The following is a 14751-nucleotide window of genomic DNA, read 5'->3' as shown; positions in this document are numbered from 1 at the left end:
TGGCCCAGTCAGTCAATGCAGGTGAAAGCTTAAGAATGGATTAACTCTTTCTGTTTGTCATGGTTTAAATGCCTGGTGCCTGTTTTCATCCCCAGTGTCTGATCTGATTATTTTATGCAAAAGGGGAAGTGATGCTTCGCATTGGATCAACTCGTGTGTTGCAAGCGTAACATGCTTGTAGGTTCAACCTTCCCAAATGTTTGGTATTCTCCATGCATTATGATTGCACCTTACATGTGATTAATTTGTGCGACTTCAACCTCGCGTACTTGAAAGCTGGCTGGTTGAAATCCCACAAGTTAATTGCCCACAAGGCAGAGATCTTAAAATCTCCCTTTGCTCTGAGTTTCCCCAGCTTGGAAATAGCTTTTAAACTTTCAGAGTTGCTTACCAAGCTCTGGGAGGCTCTCATGAGATTTTGTGGGGACTCAAACAGAGCCTCCTAGAGACTAGTAAGCAAGGCAAGGTTAGCTATGTGGGGGCAGTTCCAAGGGGGTGGTACAAGTATACACATTTTTGCATGCATGCACCACCCTCTGAACACAACCCCAGTGCAAAACATGTTCCCTTTCCCGTACATACATTGCATGAGGTCGAAATTTCCCATGTGCAGGGCAGGCAGGAAGAAATGTGTCTGACGATAACAAAATTTGGGTTCACCCTTTGAATGGCAGCTTTAGCAAAAGTGGTACTAGACTACTTGTCAAGGGTAAAGGTAAAGGGTAAAGGGACCCCTGACTATTAGGTCCAGTCGTGACCGACTCTGGGGTTGCGGCGCTCATCTCGCTTTATTGGCCGAGGGAGCCGGCATACAGCTTCCGGGTCATGTGTCCAGCATGACTAAGCCGCTTCTGGCGAACCAGAGCAGCACATGGAAACGCCGTTTACCTTTCCGCTGGAGCGGTACCTATTTATCTACTTGCACTTTGACGTGCTTTTGAACTGCTAGATTGGCAGGAGCAGGGACCGAGCAACGGGAGCTCACCCCGTCATGGGGATTCGAACTGCCGACATTCTGATCGGCAAGTCCTAGGCTTTGTGGTTTAACCCACAGCGTCACCCGTGTCCCTGCTTGTCAAGGGTACAGCCATGCAAATAAGCTCCCAGAGAGGGTGCAAAGCAGAGGTGTGTAGGTGAGGAGGGGTGTTGCCTGCAGGGAGTTGAAAGAGCCAGATAGAGAGGTCTGGAGGGGAGCATTTGGTTCCCCATCCCTGAATCATTATATGTTGTATTCTGGAAATGAGGCTTTCGATCTATTCCCTGATGAGCCTGGCTTCAAATTAAACCTAATGCAGGGAGGAAAAGAAGGGTGAGTGTGATATACAGCAATCTGTTTCAAATACTTTGAATTTGCCCTCCTCCTCCAATATAGCTTATTGGGCCCCCGAGTTCACCCCAATAAGCTGTTCCATACGTCTTTGTGAGATCTTTGCTCATGCAGCCCATGGCTGTGTAAAAGGATCTGTGGCACAATAACCCTACGCTGGGGCAACGAGAAGAAGAAGCGGAGCTGTGCATCCCCGATGGCTCTCCTGTCTTGGCCAATGAGACTGGGAGAGAGGCGCATCCCGTGTCAGGAGGGATCCTATTTTTCCCTGGAATGTTGCGTCATGGCCTGCCAGGGCCCGCCCCACAGTTTGCAAACTACAAAGGAGACTGGAGAGGGAATATCCTTGAACGACCTTAAAAGGCAGCTCGCCCCTGTTGTGTCTTGTCCACCTTTCCAGAACTGCCTCCAGGCAAAACATTCCTTCCGACCAGATTTTCTTCTCTGAAATTCCTCCATTCGCAATCACCGCAATTTGTAGGGGTGGTGGCGGAATATCTTGCAGAAATAAGCTAGAGATGATTGTTGTCAGGTCCGAAGGATGAGTTCAGGGTTGCAACACTTGGCTAAGCCAGTCCTGGAAGTCAACATACATTATTTCATCCCATGGCCTTAGCCTTGAGAAGTTGGGCGGGTTGGTGGTTGGCAATGCTTGCTCCATTGCACTTGGTGGCAGAAAGCTCACTGATTTCAATCTGTGCCCCGACTATGCCCTTTGTTTCTCTGGAGCTGAGGGCATGCTTGGCCCACTTCACACCAAGTTGGTGTGGCCATTCATTAAGAGTAGAGAACCTTTACCTGCCTAAGGGGGGCATTCACTCATGGGAAATGCCAATATTGGATGGGGCCAGAGGCAACAGCGAAGCAGCAACAGGTGTGAATCTTATCTTATACAGGAGTTCACATTCAGTCAGATTACGGTGCTTCTTTTTTCCTCTGGGCCACTCAGAATAAAAATTGGTTCGTGGGACACCAATTTTTTTATTGATAAGAAATACAATAAACAGAAAGAAACAATTCCTAACAGTGCTTGATTTATAACATAGAACACAACTGCCTTATAATAGGACCATGAGACAGCCAGAAAGTATAAAACAATGCAGCTACACAAGAACATGAATCATTCCCAAAATATACACGCCTCTTACATACCCACCTTAAGTATGTATACAGACTCATTGGGAGGTGTGAGCTTGCTTTTGGTGGGTAATCTCACTTACACAGGGTCTAATTTGAGACAAACAAACTCCAATTTCCTCATCAACGCAAAGAAGGCTTTCTCTTTTCCGATCTTTCATATTTGTCAGAGTTGAACCTACCTCACATGGTTGTTGTGAGGATAAAATGGGGAGGTAAAGGAACTGTGTATGCTGCCATGAGTTCCTTGGAGAAAATGGTGAGATATAAATGCAATTATTATTGTTATTGAAGCGCTCGGCCCCAATCTCTGAGCGATGCAAGATTCCAGGCGCTTACCCAGGGTTTGTGTTTCCTTTTGGAAATGAGGCACAGCGGAGACTGTGGGGTCTATATGATATATGGTTTATTTACACACATATACAACCTGAGCCTGCAATGGAGGGGTTCACAGCATCAACACCCCCAAAGGGTCTTGTTTCTTCCATAGTTGCAGCCTTCGATTCAAACAGACAGAAATCAACATGGCTCTCAAACGTTGCTCTGACTCTCCCTCCAGCTTGCTGCTTTACTTCTAGGTCCCTCTCAACTCTCACCTTTGCCTTTTTCTCACTACCACACACCCATCTGCCAACACCGAAGCTAGCCTGGCTTATATTTTAACACTTGCTGGATCCAGGGGTTAGAAGGATCTCTGCATACAGCCTACTTTCCCCCCACCCCAAACTAATAACATTATTACAGTATTAATCTGGAATGTGGATGGAGACATGCATCAAAATGTGCCTCCAATGAAGGCTTTGCAGCCACACTTTGATGCATGGTGAGTTATGCATCTGACTTAACACTGGTTCTCAGTTCAGCAATACTCAGAAGCCTCTTTCCACAATGACCTCCTTACTTGGGGGAAGAGCCTGGTTTAGTAGGACTGGCTGGCTGATAGCTGCTGCAGCCTCTCTCTGCTGGAGATGAAAGGGCTCTGCTTGAATAGGGATGCTGTGGTGGGTGTCCTATGGCAGGGACATGGGTGGTGCTGTGGTCTAAACCACTGTGCCTTTTGGGCTTGCTGATTGGAAGGCTGGCAGTTCAAATCCCCATGATGGGGTGAGTTCCTGTTGCTCTGTCCCAGCCCCTGCCAACCTAGCAGCTCAAAAGCACACCAGTGCAAGTAAATAAATAAATACCACTGCAGTGGGAAGGTAAATGGCGTTTCCGTGCGCTCTGGCTTCCGTCACGGTGTTCTGTTGCGCCAGAAGCGGTTTAGTCATGCTGGCCGCAACGTGGACAAACGCCAGCTCCCTCGGCCTGAAAACAAGTCACCCTTGACTGGACTTAACCGTCCAGGGTCCTTTACCTTTTTTTTACCCTACGGCAAGGAAAGGCAGACTTCAGGTTTGCGGAATCTGTACCCTAAGATTCACCATCCAGAACCAGGTGCAAAAGTGGCACGCTTATCATTAAATTCTAAACCCTGGAATGGTTTTTGAGCACCAGAACAACAGAGCTCACAGCCCTTCTGCACAGAAATCCAGTCCTAACTACCCTTCATTCTGCTATAATCTAGTGAATCAGTTGTCAGTATTAAATAACCGAGAGTCCAAAATATTTGCTGATCTACTTCAAAGAGAGGAGATATGATAGCCATCTTCAAATATCTGAAGAGCTGTCACAAGGAGGATGGAGCAAGCTTGTTTTCTCCTGATCCGGAGGGTAGGACTCGGACCAATGGATTCAAGTTACAACAAAGGAGATTCTGACTTGAACACCATGAAGAACTTTAAAATAATTTTAGATTTTTTGAAACTTTCCAACATAAGGTAAAGGTAAAGGGACCCCTGACCATTAGGTCCAGTTGTGACCGACTCTGTGGTTGCGGCGCTCATCTCGCTTTATTGGCCGAGGGAGCCGGCGTACAGCTTGCGGGTCATGTTGCCAGCATGACTAAGCCGCTTCTGGCGAACCAGAGCAGTGCATGGAAATGCCGTTTACCTTCCCGCCAGAGCGGTACTTATTTATCTACTTGCACTTTGACGTGCTTTCGAACTGCTAGGTTGGCAGGAGTAGGGACCGAGCAACGGGAGCTCACCTCGTCACGGGGATTCGAACCGCCGACCTTCTGATCGGCAAGTCCTAGGCTCTGTGGTTTAACCCACAGCGCCACCCATGTCCCTATAACTTTCCAACATACAATACAGTAAAAACCAAACTGATCGAAATAAGAATTTTCTGAGTAAGAGCTTTTTGACAGTGGAACGGACTGCCTTTGGAAGTTGTGGACTCTCCTTCATTGAAGGTATCTAAACAGAGGTTGGATGGCCATCTGTCACGGATGCTTTAGTTGAGATTCCTACATTGAGGGGGGCGGTTTGAACTAGATGACCCTCAGGGTCCCTTCCAACTCTTCAATTCTATGAGATCACCCAGATTTCTCCCAGTAAATCCTGATTACCGGTACCTCCCTGATGCATGTGTGTGTAATGGGACACCCTGATGACACACCCTGCTTCCTCCTTTAGAACTTCAAAAGAACATTTACCTTCGTAGTGGAAAGTCTCCTGAAGTGGTGGTGGTGGGGGTTTGCTTGCCTCCAGCTCGGTCTCCACCACCAGCATGCTACTTGGAGATGCTCAACAGAATGTGAGCAAATCATTCTGCTCAGCTTTTTGCTTCCTGAAGCAGTCATTCATCATCTTCCAAATCCTCCAGTTCCATGTGCACAGCCTGGTAATTTCCTCCATTTTTTTACCCCCCACCCCCCGTTAATGCAAGAGTAGCAGAATCACAGCTAAGAAGCTCAAATCATATATCTGCCTGGCACCTTTCTTTGGGAATTAAATCAATGTCCAGACATTAACATTCAAAAATTTTACTTGTGGAAACCTATTTGTTGTTGTTTAGTTGTATCCGACTCTTCGTGACCCCATGGACCAGAGCACACCAGGCACTCCTTTCTTTCACTGCCTCCCACAGCTTGGCAAACACATGTTCGTAGCTTCGAGAACACTGTCCAACCATCTCGTCCTCTGTTGTCCCCTTCTCCTTGTGCCCTCCATCTTTCCCAAAATCAGGGTCTTTTCCAGGGGGTCTTCTCTTCTCATGAGGTGGCCAAAGTATTGGAGCCTCAGCTTCAGGATCTGTCCTTCCAGTGAGCACTCAGGGCTGATTTCCTTCAGAATGGAGAGGTTTGATCTTCTTGCAGTCCATGGGACTCTCAAGAGTCTCCTCCAGCACCATAATTCAAAAGCATCAACTCTTCGGCCTTCTTTATGGTCCAGCTCTCACTTCCATATATCACTACTAGGAAAACCATAGCTTTAACTTTGTTGGCAAGGTGATGTCTCTGCTTTTTAAGATGCTGTCTAGGTTTGTCATTGCTTTTCTCCCAAGAAGCAGGCGTCTTTTAATTTCGTGGCTGCTGTCACCATCTGCAGTGATCATAGAGCCCAAGAAAGTAAAATCTCTCACTGCCTCCATTTCTTTCCCTTCTATTTGCCAGGAGGTGATGGGACCAGTGGCCATGATCTTCATTTTTTTGATGTTGAGCTTCAGACCATATTTTGCGCTCTCCTCTTTCACCCTCAATAAAAGGTTCTTTAATTCCTCCTCACTTTCTGCCATCAAGTGGCGGAAACCTATAGATGAATTCAAACATAATATTTACAGTTGCATGCTTTTCCAAGCATGGGCCTTCGGTCTCTTCTTCTAAAGTCCAAGCAACTTATTTCCCTCCCTTTCCAGAGCTCAGCACGCAGCCTTCTGTATCTCAATTAGGCCATGCCTTGCAGCTCCTATGAGAGATTTCCACTTTTACCTTCTCCTGCAGCTTTGCTCTCTTTCTTTCAAGTAGAGAAGAGGCACTGCAAAACTTTATTCAATTTAGCAGTGCTCCTAATCGCATGAGAGCTACTAGAGAATGCTCTAGAATTCAGTTACCAACCAACCAAATGTAAAGACATAGTAATGCATACAAGCATTTGCAATTTCAGTGAATTAAATTACTAAATACCCCTGACCTGTACAGCTTGAGGGTCCCATCTTCACCTCCCCTTCATCAGCAGAGACCTACTCCTGCCTTTTCCGCAGGAAAACCCATTTAATAGGGACAGTGTCATAGTACCATCAAAAGAACCATCAGCGTATATGGCACTTTGCAAAGGAACATCTAAGGAACAAACAGCTTTCTGCCCCAAAGCACTTACAGTCTCAATTTCTATGGTGGAGGAAATAACAAATGCCAGGGAAGAAAAAGAAAGCACTCCTATGTATTCTTGAACTGCCCCATTGAAAGCTATTGCTTTGCTTTAGGGCTACTTTGATGTGTGTAGGTTGTGGCTGTTTATTTTGACTAGTGTTTTTAGCGTGTCACAATTACAAAGATGTAGGGTATGTTCATATTACCACTAATTCTGCCTCCAGTATTAGCCACGATCCATATTGATTCTGTAGTTTGTTGGCAAACACTGCTGTTTGGTGTGTCCCCCGCACCCCCCCAAGAAAACTAGTTTCAGTACAGCTAGAAAACCAAATGCAGAGGAAACAGTGAAGCAAAATTTGAGACAGCTGTTGCACATGTGCAGATGACAACTTTGTGAATAGGAGTTTCAGTAGTAGGGGGGTTGTAGGGGCAGGGAAACCAAAATGGTGTTGTGTGTTGGGCAAAGACATTCTTCTGATGTGAACAACACAGTGCTTAAAATGCAGTTTGTGGGGGAAATGACCTTGCTGTTTTAAGCTTCTAATGTGAGCATACCCGTATTTTGGAATGTGTTGCCGAAACTGCTATGGCCAGGGATTTTTCCGTATTCTTTCTTCCATATTCAGAACGCCACTTTGTGGAAAAACCCACGGAACATTCCGGGCACTGGAAAATTCCACATACCTGTGCTGATGTTTCCAATACCCTGCCTGCCTCTATTCACCAAGCTCTACTATCTTGAAATGTCTGCATTTTTTCTTGTGATCTGTCCTCACTTTCAGCATTCTTCCACTGAGCTCTTAACTTGGGTGTGGGCCAAGAATGGCTTTCAGGAAAAATATATATATTGTGCATTTGAATTTTGAAGAGAGCAAAATCCTGGAACGTTCACAGTTTGGAGTGGGGGTGGGGAATCAACGCATTGCAAGAGCTTTCTATCTACTTTTTATGGTTTTAATAAAGCAAGATACATGCTGCCTCAGTCATGAAATCTCTCTCCTTCCTTACACCCAGCCACCTTCCCTGACTGGGGAACATTGTGATCTGGACTTCATGAGTGCGGCGGGGGGTGGGGTGGGGTGGGCTGGTGGGAGGAAAGGCTTTGCTGTGTGCCAATCTTATGGTTCTGAATCCAAACTCAAATATGCTCCATGATCTTGTATGAAAAAGGGATTGGGGCTCCAAGCACCCCCCCCCCCGGCAATGTTTTATTGCAGATGTATTCTGCAACATGTTTTCCCCTTCCAAATACAGCCATACTTTGGTTTTTGAATGCATGCCTTGTGACTCAAATGTCTTGGCTCCTGAATGCCGCAAACCTGGAAGCGAGTGTTCCGGTTTGCAAACTTTTCTCCGGAAGCCGAACGTCCGAATTGGCTTCTAATTGAATGCAGGAAGCTCCTGCAGCCTGTCGGAAGCCGTGCCTTGGTTTTCCAATGTTTTTGGAAGTCGAATGGACTTCTGGAACAGATTTGTTCAAGAACCAAGGTATGACTGTACTTTTTATTGGTTTTTTTTCAGCTACATATAAAATGAAGTGCATAAATTTTAAATACTGGAGTGACAGGGCCAAAGAAAAACAAGAAATGGTAAATAAAAGAAAAATGCAAAAAGCATTAACATTGATGGAATATGCAAATTCTAACACTTATGACATGATGATGTGGGGGGAAAAAGAAATATCAAAACAAGCAGGTTGATTCAGGTGGCATAAGATTACGTAACCCTCTCCAAAGTGATAGCTGAGCAATGGTGGGGGAATAATCGTTGAATGTTTGTTTGCATAACCTAGAAACAGGAACCAAACCGCATCAAAACGATCTGTCTTCAAAGTGCCACAGCCTTACTATATTATTATTAGTATTATTTATTAAATTTCTATACTGCCCTTCCTCTGAGGATCACAGGAAGGTTTACAATATAAAAACACAAAAATACATAACATACTAATGAACAAACACAATACCCACCCTCCAATTGCAAGAGTAGAGTGTTCAGCTCCTTAGTCTGCACTGTGCTATATGCTTATAATAGTGCTATAATAAATGATGCTATAATAAAGGAGTTAGTCTCCTTTAGTAGCAGTTGTTCGAATCTGTCATGGTTTCTCCATCCTACCATGTCATTGCTGTCCAGAGAAGGGTACAGCCTGTCCAGGAAACCTTGCCCAGAACATTTGTGGCATGAGAAGTTCCAGGATTTCAGCTGGAAGTTGCAAGATATGCATAGCTGTCAACTTACAGATTTGAAAATAAGGGACCAGCAGCCTCGAAAATAATGGATCAGCAGCCAAAATAACGGATCAACAATTACTTTGATAAAATACATATTTTGTTGCATGCAAATGGCTTTAGATACCTATTAGGTCCTATAAATTACCATATAGCATATATTCAACACAAAAAAACAGCATCAATTTGCTGTTGACAAAGCACAGCTGGACATAGAAAGGGCCCCATTACCTTCAGTAGCTTATTTAAGGGACATAATCAATAAAGGGCAGCAGCGGGACATGGCCCTGGGATAAGGGACTGTCCCGCCAAATAAGGGACGTTTGACAGCTACGAAGATATGCACTACCTGAAAGTTCTCTTTCAAACCAAAGACACCTGACGGTCGGGGACTCTTGCGTGACAAGCTGCTTCCTCCAGCCTGTTCTTGCAGGACTGAACCTGCCAAGGGTTCCTTTCACATGGACTCCAGAGATTTTTGCACCCACTGTTCATATCTGGTTCTGGGATTGTAAGGGGCTGTTAGCAGGGAGACGGGAAAGGGACATTGCATCTTGGTTATCTTGGCATCCATCTGGCATTGACAAATTGGCCCGGGTCCAAATCTGATCAATGGCTGTTGCAATGGCATTGCAAATCTGCCTCGGGGAGCTAGGACTACAGGGACATTTCCCTTTCCAAAACAAATGCCTTTCTTGTGAAGGACAGCGAGATGATCCAATGTGGGAACGGCTAAGAGTTAGCCCTGCCCCTCAGCTTGCCTATATAAAGGGAGCTCTCCAGGACTGACCCTGCTGACTCTCCCACTCTGCATTGCCTCCTGCGGCCAGAAAGAACCATGACTACTTACTCCAGCCGCAGCCAGTCCTTCTCTGGAGGCATCCAGGGTTCCCGAGGGGGGAGCCTACGTAGCCTAGGCAGGTCTCCGACAGCATCGAGCATCTATGGGGGCACCCCAGCAAAGAACGGCCTGGCCTGGCGCTATGGGCAGAGCGGTGCGGAGGCGAACATCTTTGACATGAACGAAAAGGGCACCATGCAGAATCTGAACGACCGCCTGGCTGCCTATCTGGAAAGGGTGAGTAGCTGGAGTTTCCTAGCAGGGAAAATGGGTGCTGAGAACTGGCCTCAAGATACAAGATACAAATGCCCCTCTGTCTACCTCAGGCTTCGCTTTCGGAAGGCAGAGGAAACAGGGGCAGGGCTTGATTTCTAAAGGGGATCCTGTTGCTCCGTCTGTGTTGGCAGCTGTGCCACAGACCGGCCCTGCCGTTGGCAGAGTGAGACATGTGCCTCGGGCAGCTGACTTTAGATGCACGAAAGGGCAGGGAAATGCTACTTATTTTATTTAGATCATTACAGCTTCACACCCAGGGAGAAGAGCTCTTGTGGTGCTAAAACAACTTGGCCACTTTGCACCTTGACTTAAGCATCATTTGCTGTTCTGCCTCAGGCAATAAAACAGCTTGGCTTGGGCTGGATCTGCTTCGCCATCTTCCCTGGAAGAAAACCCCAAATTCACACACTCAGCATTCAGCAACCGTTTCAGAAATGTCAAACGTTTGCAAATGCAGTCAGTTCAACACTGTGAGATTCTTCAATAAATAACGGGGGGGGGGGGGCATTATTTTGCCAAATGGAATTGCTTTATAACAAGTTTAGGCTCCCTACCATTCTCTAAATCCAACATAATGCATAACTGGGAAACTTGGGAAAATAGGACTTATTCAGTTAGAAAGGCCAAGGACTGAACTGTTAGTGCAAAATGTTATTCCTTTATTGAGATCAGTACATTGCTGGAAGTACTTTTGGGGTTCTATCTATCTATCTATCTATCAATTTTTAAATTTGTATATTGTCATATATCTCCAGGTCTCAGAGCAGTTACAACATAAACTGCTTGATTTTTGTGTTAGCTTGTACTTGATTTGGGGGTAGGATTTCCTGGACCCAGTGCATTCCACGTGGACCCCCCTCCCCAGACTACTGGCAAGAGCTGCTGCTAAATGTGCATATATTAGCTTAGATTAGCCTATAGCCTACCTTACAAGACTGTTGTTATTTGTACAATGGTACCTTGGGTTAAGAACTTAATTTGTTCTGGAGGTCCGTTCTTAACCTGAAACTGTTCTTAACCTGAGGTACCACTTTAGCTAATGGGGCCTCCCGCTGCCGCGTGATTTCTGTTCTCATCCTGAGGTAAAGTTCTTAACCCGAGGTACTATTTCTGGGTTAGCGGAGTCTGTAACCTGAAGCGTCTGTAACCTGAGGTACCACTGTACTTAATTGATTTCTTACCCACCCTTCACTGTAATGTCTCAGGGCAGTTTGCAGCAATATGAAATAATAATTATTAAAAGCAATTTAACAACAAATCACAGGAGTAGGCAGGATCCTATTGCAAAGATAAAAGTGGAAGGAGGGGGAGGATAACGTACACAATGTTGAGTTCCTGTGTAGAAAAGCAAAATGCAAATATGTAATGTCATTTGCAGCATCCCCCTTGCTTTAAATGCAATGTTTCGTAGTCCTGACATGTACAGGAATATATACATAAGGCTTCCAACCCTGATAAATCGCAACATGCAAAAAATAAAATAAAAATAAAAAATACTCTGAATATGTGCAGTTTCAAACTTTGGCGTTTGAATTATCGACTCTCAGCCTAGCCTACCTCACAAGGCTGTTGTGAAGCCTTCAGCTCCCGGGAGTGAAATCAATATCCAAATATAGAACAGGAAGCAAGATATACATGTGATTTCACAACTCTCCGCGAATCACATACACAAACCATTTAGTCATCCTTGACCAACAAAAAAGGATCCTTGTGCTAAAGTACATCCCGCAGAGATTTTAATTTTCTGCAGCTGTAAGGTGTTTGATTATTTATTTTCTCTTTTCTCTTTTTGCTTATGGTTACTGCATATGAATTAATAACAGCCCAGTCATGACAAGTGGCTGGGTGAAGGACATTGCATTAGTGACATTTTTCCTAAGTAGGGAAGAAACACCAGGCTTTTATTTCAAGAGAATTACTTTTGAGTAAAACAAACCAAAGCCGGCAAATTCTGTTTATTCTGTAGAGGCAATACATTTTGGGAGTGAACGAAATAATATGGAAATGGGGGAAAGTGCTTAAGCACAGACACCCCCAGCGTCTTCCTCTGTCCAGCATTTGCCTAGCTGCAGTAGCCTCTGCTAGTTTTTCTGCTGCTCTGGGAGGGTCCCCCCTGAGTCCCAGGTGGGGATGGCCTGTATCTCTTGTTCTAATAGCTTAGCAACCACTGTTAAGTGTCCTTAATGACGCTGAAGCCTTAGAGCTGCCTCCGCATTTTGTGCTCTTTCTTCAGAGATCTCCAGCTGACTTACGGTACTTTTTTTAAAAAAATGAAAGTTAAGAATATGGGTCCCCTGTTGGCCCAGGGCCTGGTCCCCATGTGCCTTCTGTAACACCCCACCACCGCTGTTGTCCCTGGGTCAGATGTTGTGAATAACCCTCCATGACATTCACAATTCATTCCCTGCTACTATTCTCCTTGACCGTCACTTATGGATCTTTTTAAAAAGGCAAGGAACTATACCTTATCATCATTCCCTCTAATATCAAACTTAGGTGGGTCCTGTGCTGATCAGCTTGCAAGCAAAACGAGACCATTAAAAAAGTAAGGTGGTTGTCGTTGTTTTGCATCCTTGGAAGGGTTCCTTAGGTTTGTGGAAGTATGTTTGTTAATTGAGTGAAATAGTTTAAACAACCGGGCAAGGACTTGTGTTCATTAGCTTCCTGGACCTACAGAAAGTTGAGAGTATCAACTGAGAAAAGGAAGGTAAAGAAGGAAATTCTCTGTTTACACCCCAAAGCTATTGCAAGCTACAGTGGTACCTCTGGTTAAGTACTTAATCCGTTCTGGAGGTCCGTACTTAACCTGAAACTGTTCTTAACCTGAAGCACCACTTTAGCTAATGGGGACTCCCGCTGCTGCTGCCCCACCGAAGCACGATTTGTGTTCTTATCCTGAAGCAAAGTTCTTAACCTGAAGCACTATTTCTGGGTTAGCGGAGTCTGTAACCTGAAGCGTATGTAACCTGAAGCATATGTAACCCGGAGGTACCACTGTACCCTCTAGTGAGTAGACTGAAAAGACAAAACAGCTTACAGGAGAGCACAGCTGTCCTTGGTGGGGTTCAGCAACCCCTTTATTTTGATATCCTCACCACCCTGTTTGATTTCCTCTGCCATATGCTAGGTGCGCTCCCTTGAGGAATCTAACAGTCAGCTAGAGAACAACATCCGGGAGATATACCTCAAGCGAGCATCAACGGAGGCTCCGGATCTGAGCCCTTATTTCAACACCATCACTGACCTGAAGTCTAAGGTACCAGGATGATTGCCATTTCTTCGTCTTCCAAAGGGATATAGCTTAGTGGCAAGAGCATCTATTTTGCATGGAGGAGTTCCTAGATTTAATCCCTGGCATCTCCAGGGATGTGCAAGATTTTCAGTTGCAAAACAAAACGATTTTGCCTACTGATGGGCTTATTCTTGCACTACCAGAAGTCTGTCCGGGTGGTGGAAACTGACTTGTGCATGGTCAGTATCTGGGCTTGGTTCTTTGGTGGCCTGAAGATCCCCATACCAAGATCTAAGATAGCATTATGGAGACTAACCGACCTCTTTCATCCCTCTGCAGATCCAGCAGGAAACCTTGAACAATGCTGGGCTGCTCTTACAGATCGATAATGCCAAACTCGCTGCTGATGATTTCAGAGTGAAGTAAGGACTCTTCATCCTAGCTGCCTCTTTCTGTCCATCATGCGTATACAGTAATAGCCAAGGCAACACGATGACCAAATAAAATGATACAATATCAATATACACTCTTTATATACTATGAAATATATGAAATCACATAAACAGAAAACTTACGAATCTCTGAAAGCCACAGAATATGCACTCTTAATGGATTCTCTTGAAAACATAAAACCAAATAAACGTAAGTCTTATAAGTCTCTGAAAGTCTTTGTAGACTATGCAACATAACTTTATGACCACTGCTCCATAGCAATTGTTGTTATACTTTTTTCCCTTCACCATATACAGTGGTACCTCAGGTTAAGTACTTAATTCGTTCTGGAGGTCTGTTCTTAACCTGAAACTGTTCTTAACCTGAAGCACCACTTTAGCTAATGGGGCCTCCTGCTGCTGCCGCACCGCTGGAGCACGATTTCTGTTCTCATCCTGAATCAAAGTTCTTAACCTGAGGTACTATATCTGGGTTAGCGGAGTCTGTAACCTGAAGTGTATGTAACCTGAAGCGTATGTAACCCGAGGTACCACTGTAGATGGGTTTTTGAAGCATTTCTGTATCCTTCTGCTGTGCTGAAGAATTCCATGAAACAGTGGGTATATCCGGAATCACTGTTCACAACGTCTGTTTGCGAACTACTTCGGCTGCGTTGGACACCATAAACAAAGCTTTTCAGCCTGTTTTCACCAGATAAGAATATGTTACATTGCTTCTTTCAGAGACTTGCATAGTCTTCAAAGACTTAAAGAGACTTATAAGACTTACGTTTATTTGGTTTTATGTTTTCAAGAGAATCCATTAAGAGTGCATATTTTGTGACTTTCAGAGATCCGTAAGTTTTCTGTTTATGTGATTTCATATATTTCATATTACAGAAAGAGTGTATATTGATATCGGATCATTGTATTTGGTCATCGTGTTGCCTTGGCTATTACTGACTATTGTTTGCAACACAGGGGTTAAATTGTTTGGTTACACATCATGCATATACAGCAGAGGTTTTCAACCAGTGTGCTGTGGCACCCTGGGGTGCCTTGAATGATGGCCAGGGGTGCT

At 44.8% G+C, this 14751-nt stretch overlaps 1 protein-coding gene across 1 annotated transcript in view; it reads left to right on the top strand.

The window, feature by feature from the left end:
• Positions 1–9227: 9227 nt before the first annotated feature.
• The window catches only part of LOC309328273 (keratin, type I cytoskeletal 17-like), an 11183-nt gene continuing 5659 nt past the window's right edge, over positions 9228–14751 (top strand). The window contains exons 1-3 of the mRNA XM_081838353.1: positions 9228–9968; positions 13135–13263; positions 13579–13661. Of these exons, the coding sequence (XP_081694479.1) occupies positions 9729–9968; positions 13135–13263; positions 13579–13661 (452 nt within the window). The 5' untranslated portion in view covers positions 9228–9728. The remainder of the gene's footprint in view (positions 9969–13134; positions 13264–13578; positions 13662–14751) is intronic.

This window comes from Podarcis erhardii (genome assembly GCF_964252035.2).
Source record: "Podarcis erhardii genome assembly, chromosome: 13".
NCBI lineage: Eukaryota > Metazoa > Chordata > Lepidosauria > Squamata > Lacertidae > Podarcis > Podarcis erhardii.
This window is presented reverse-complemented; position numbering and strand designations above follow the sequence as displayed.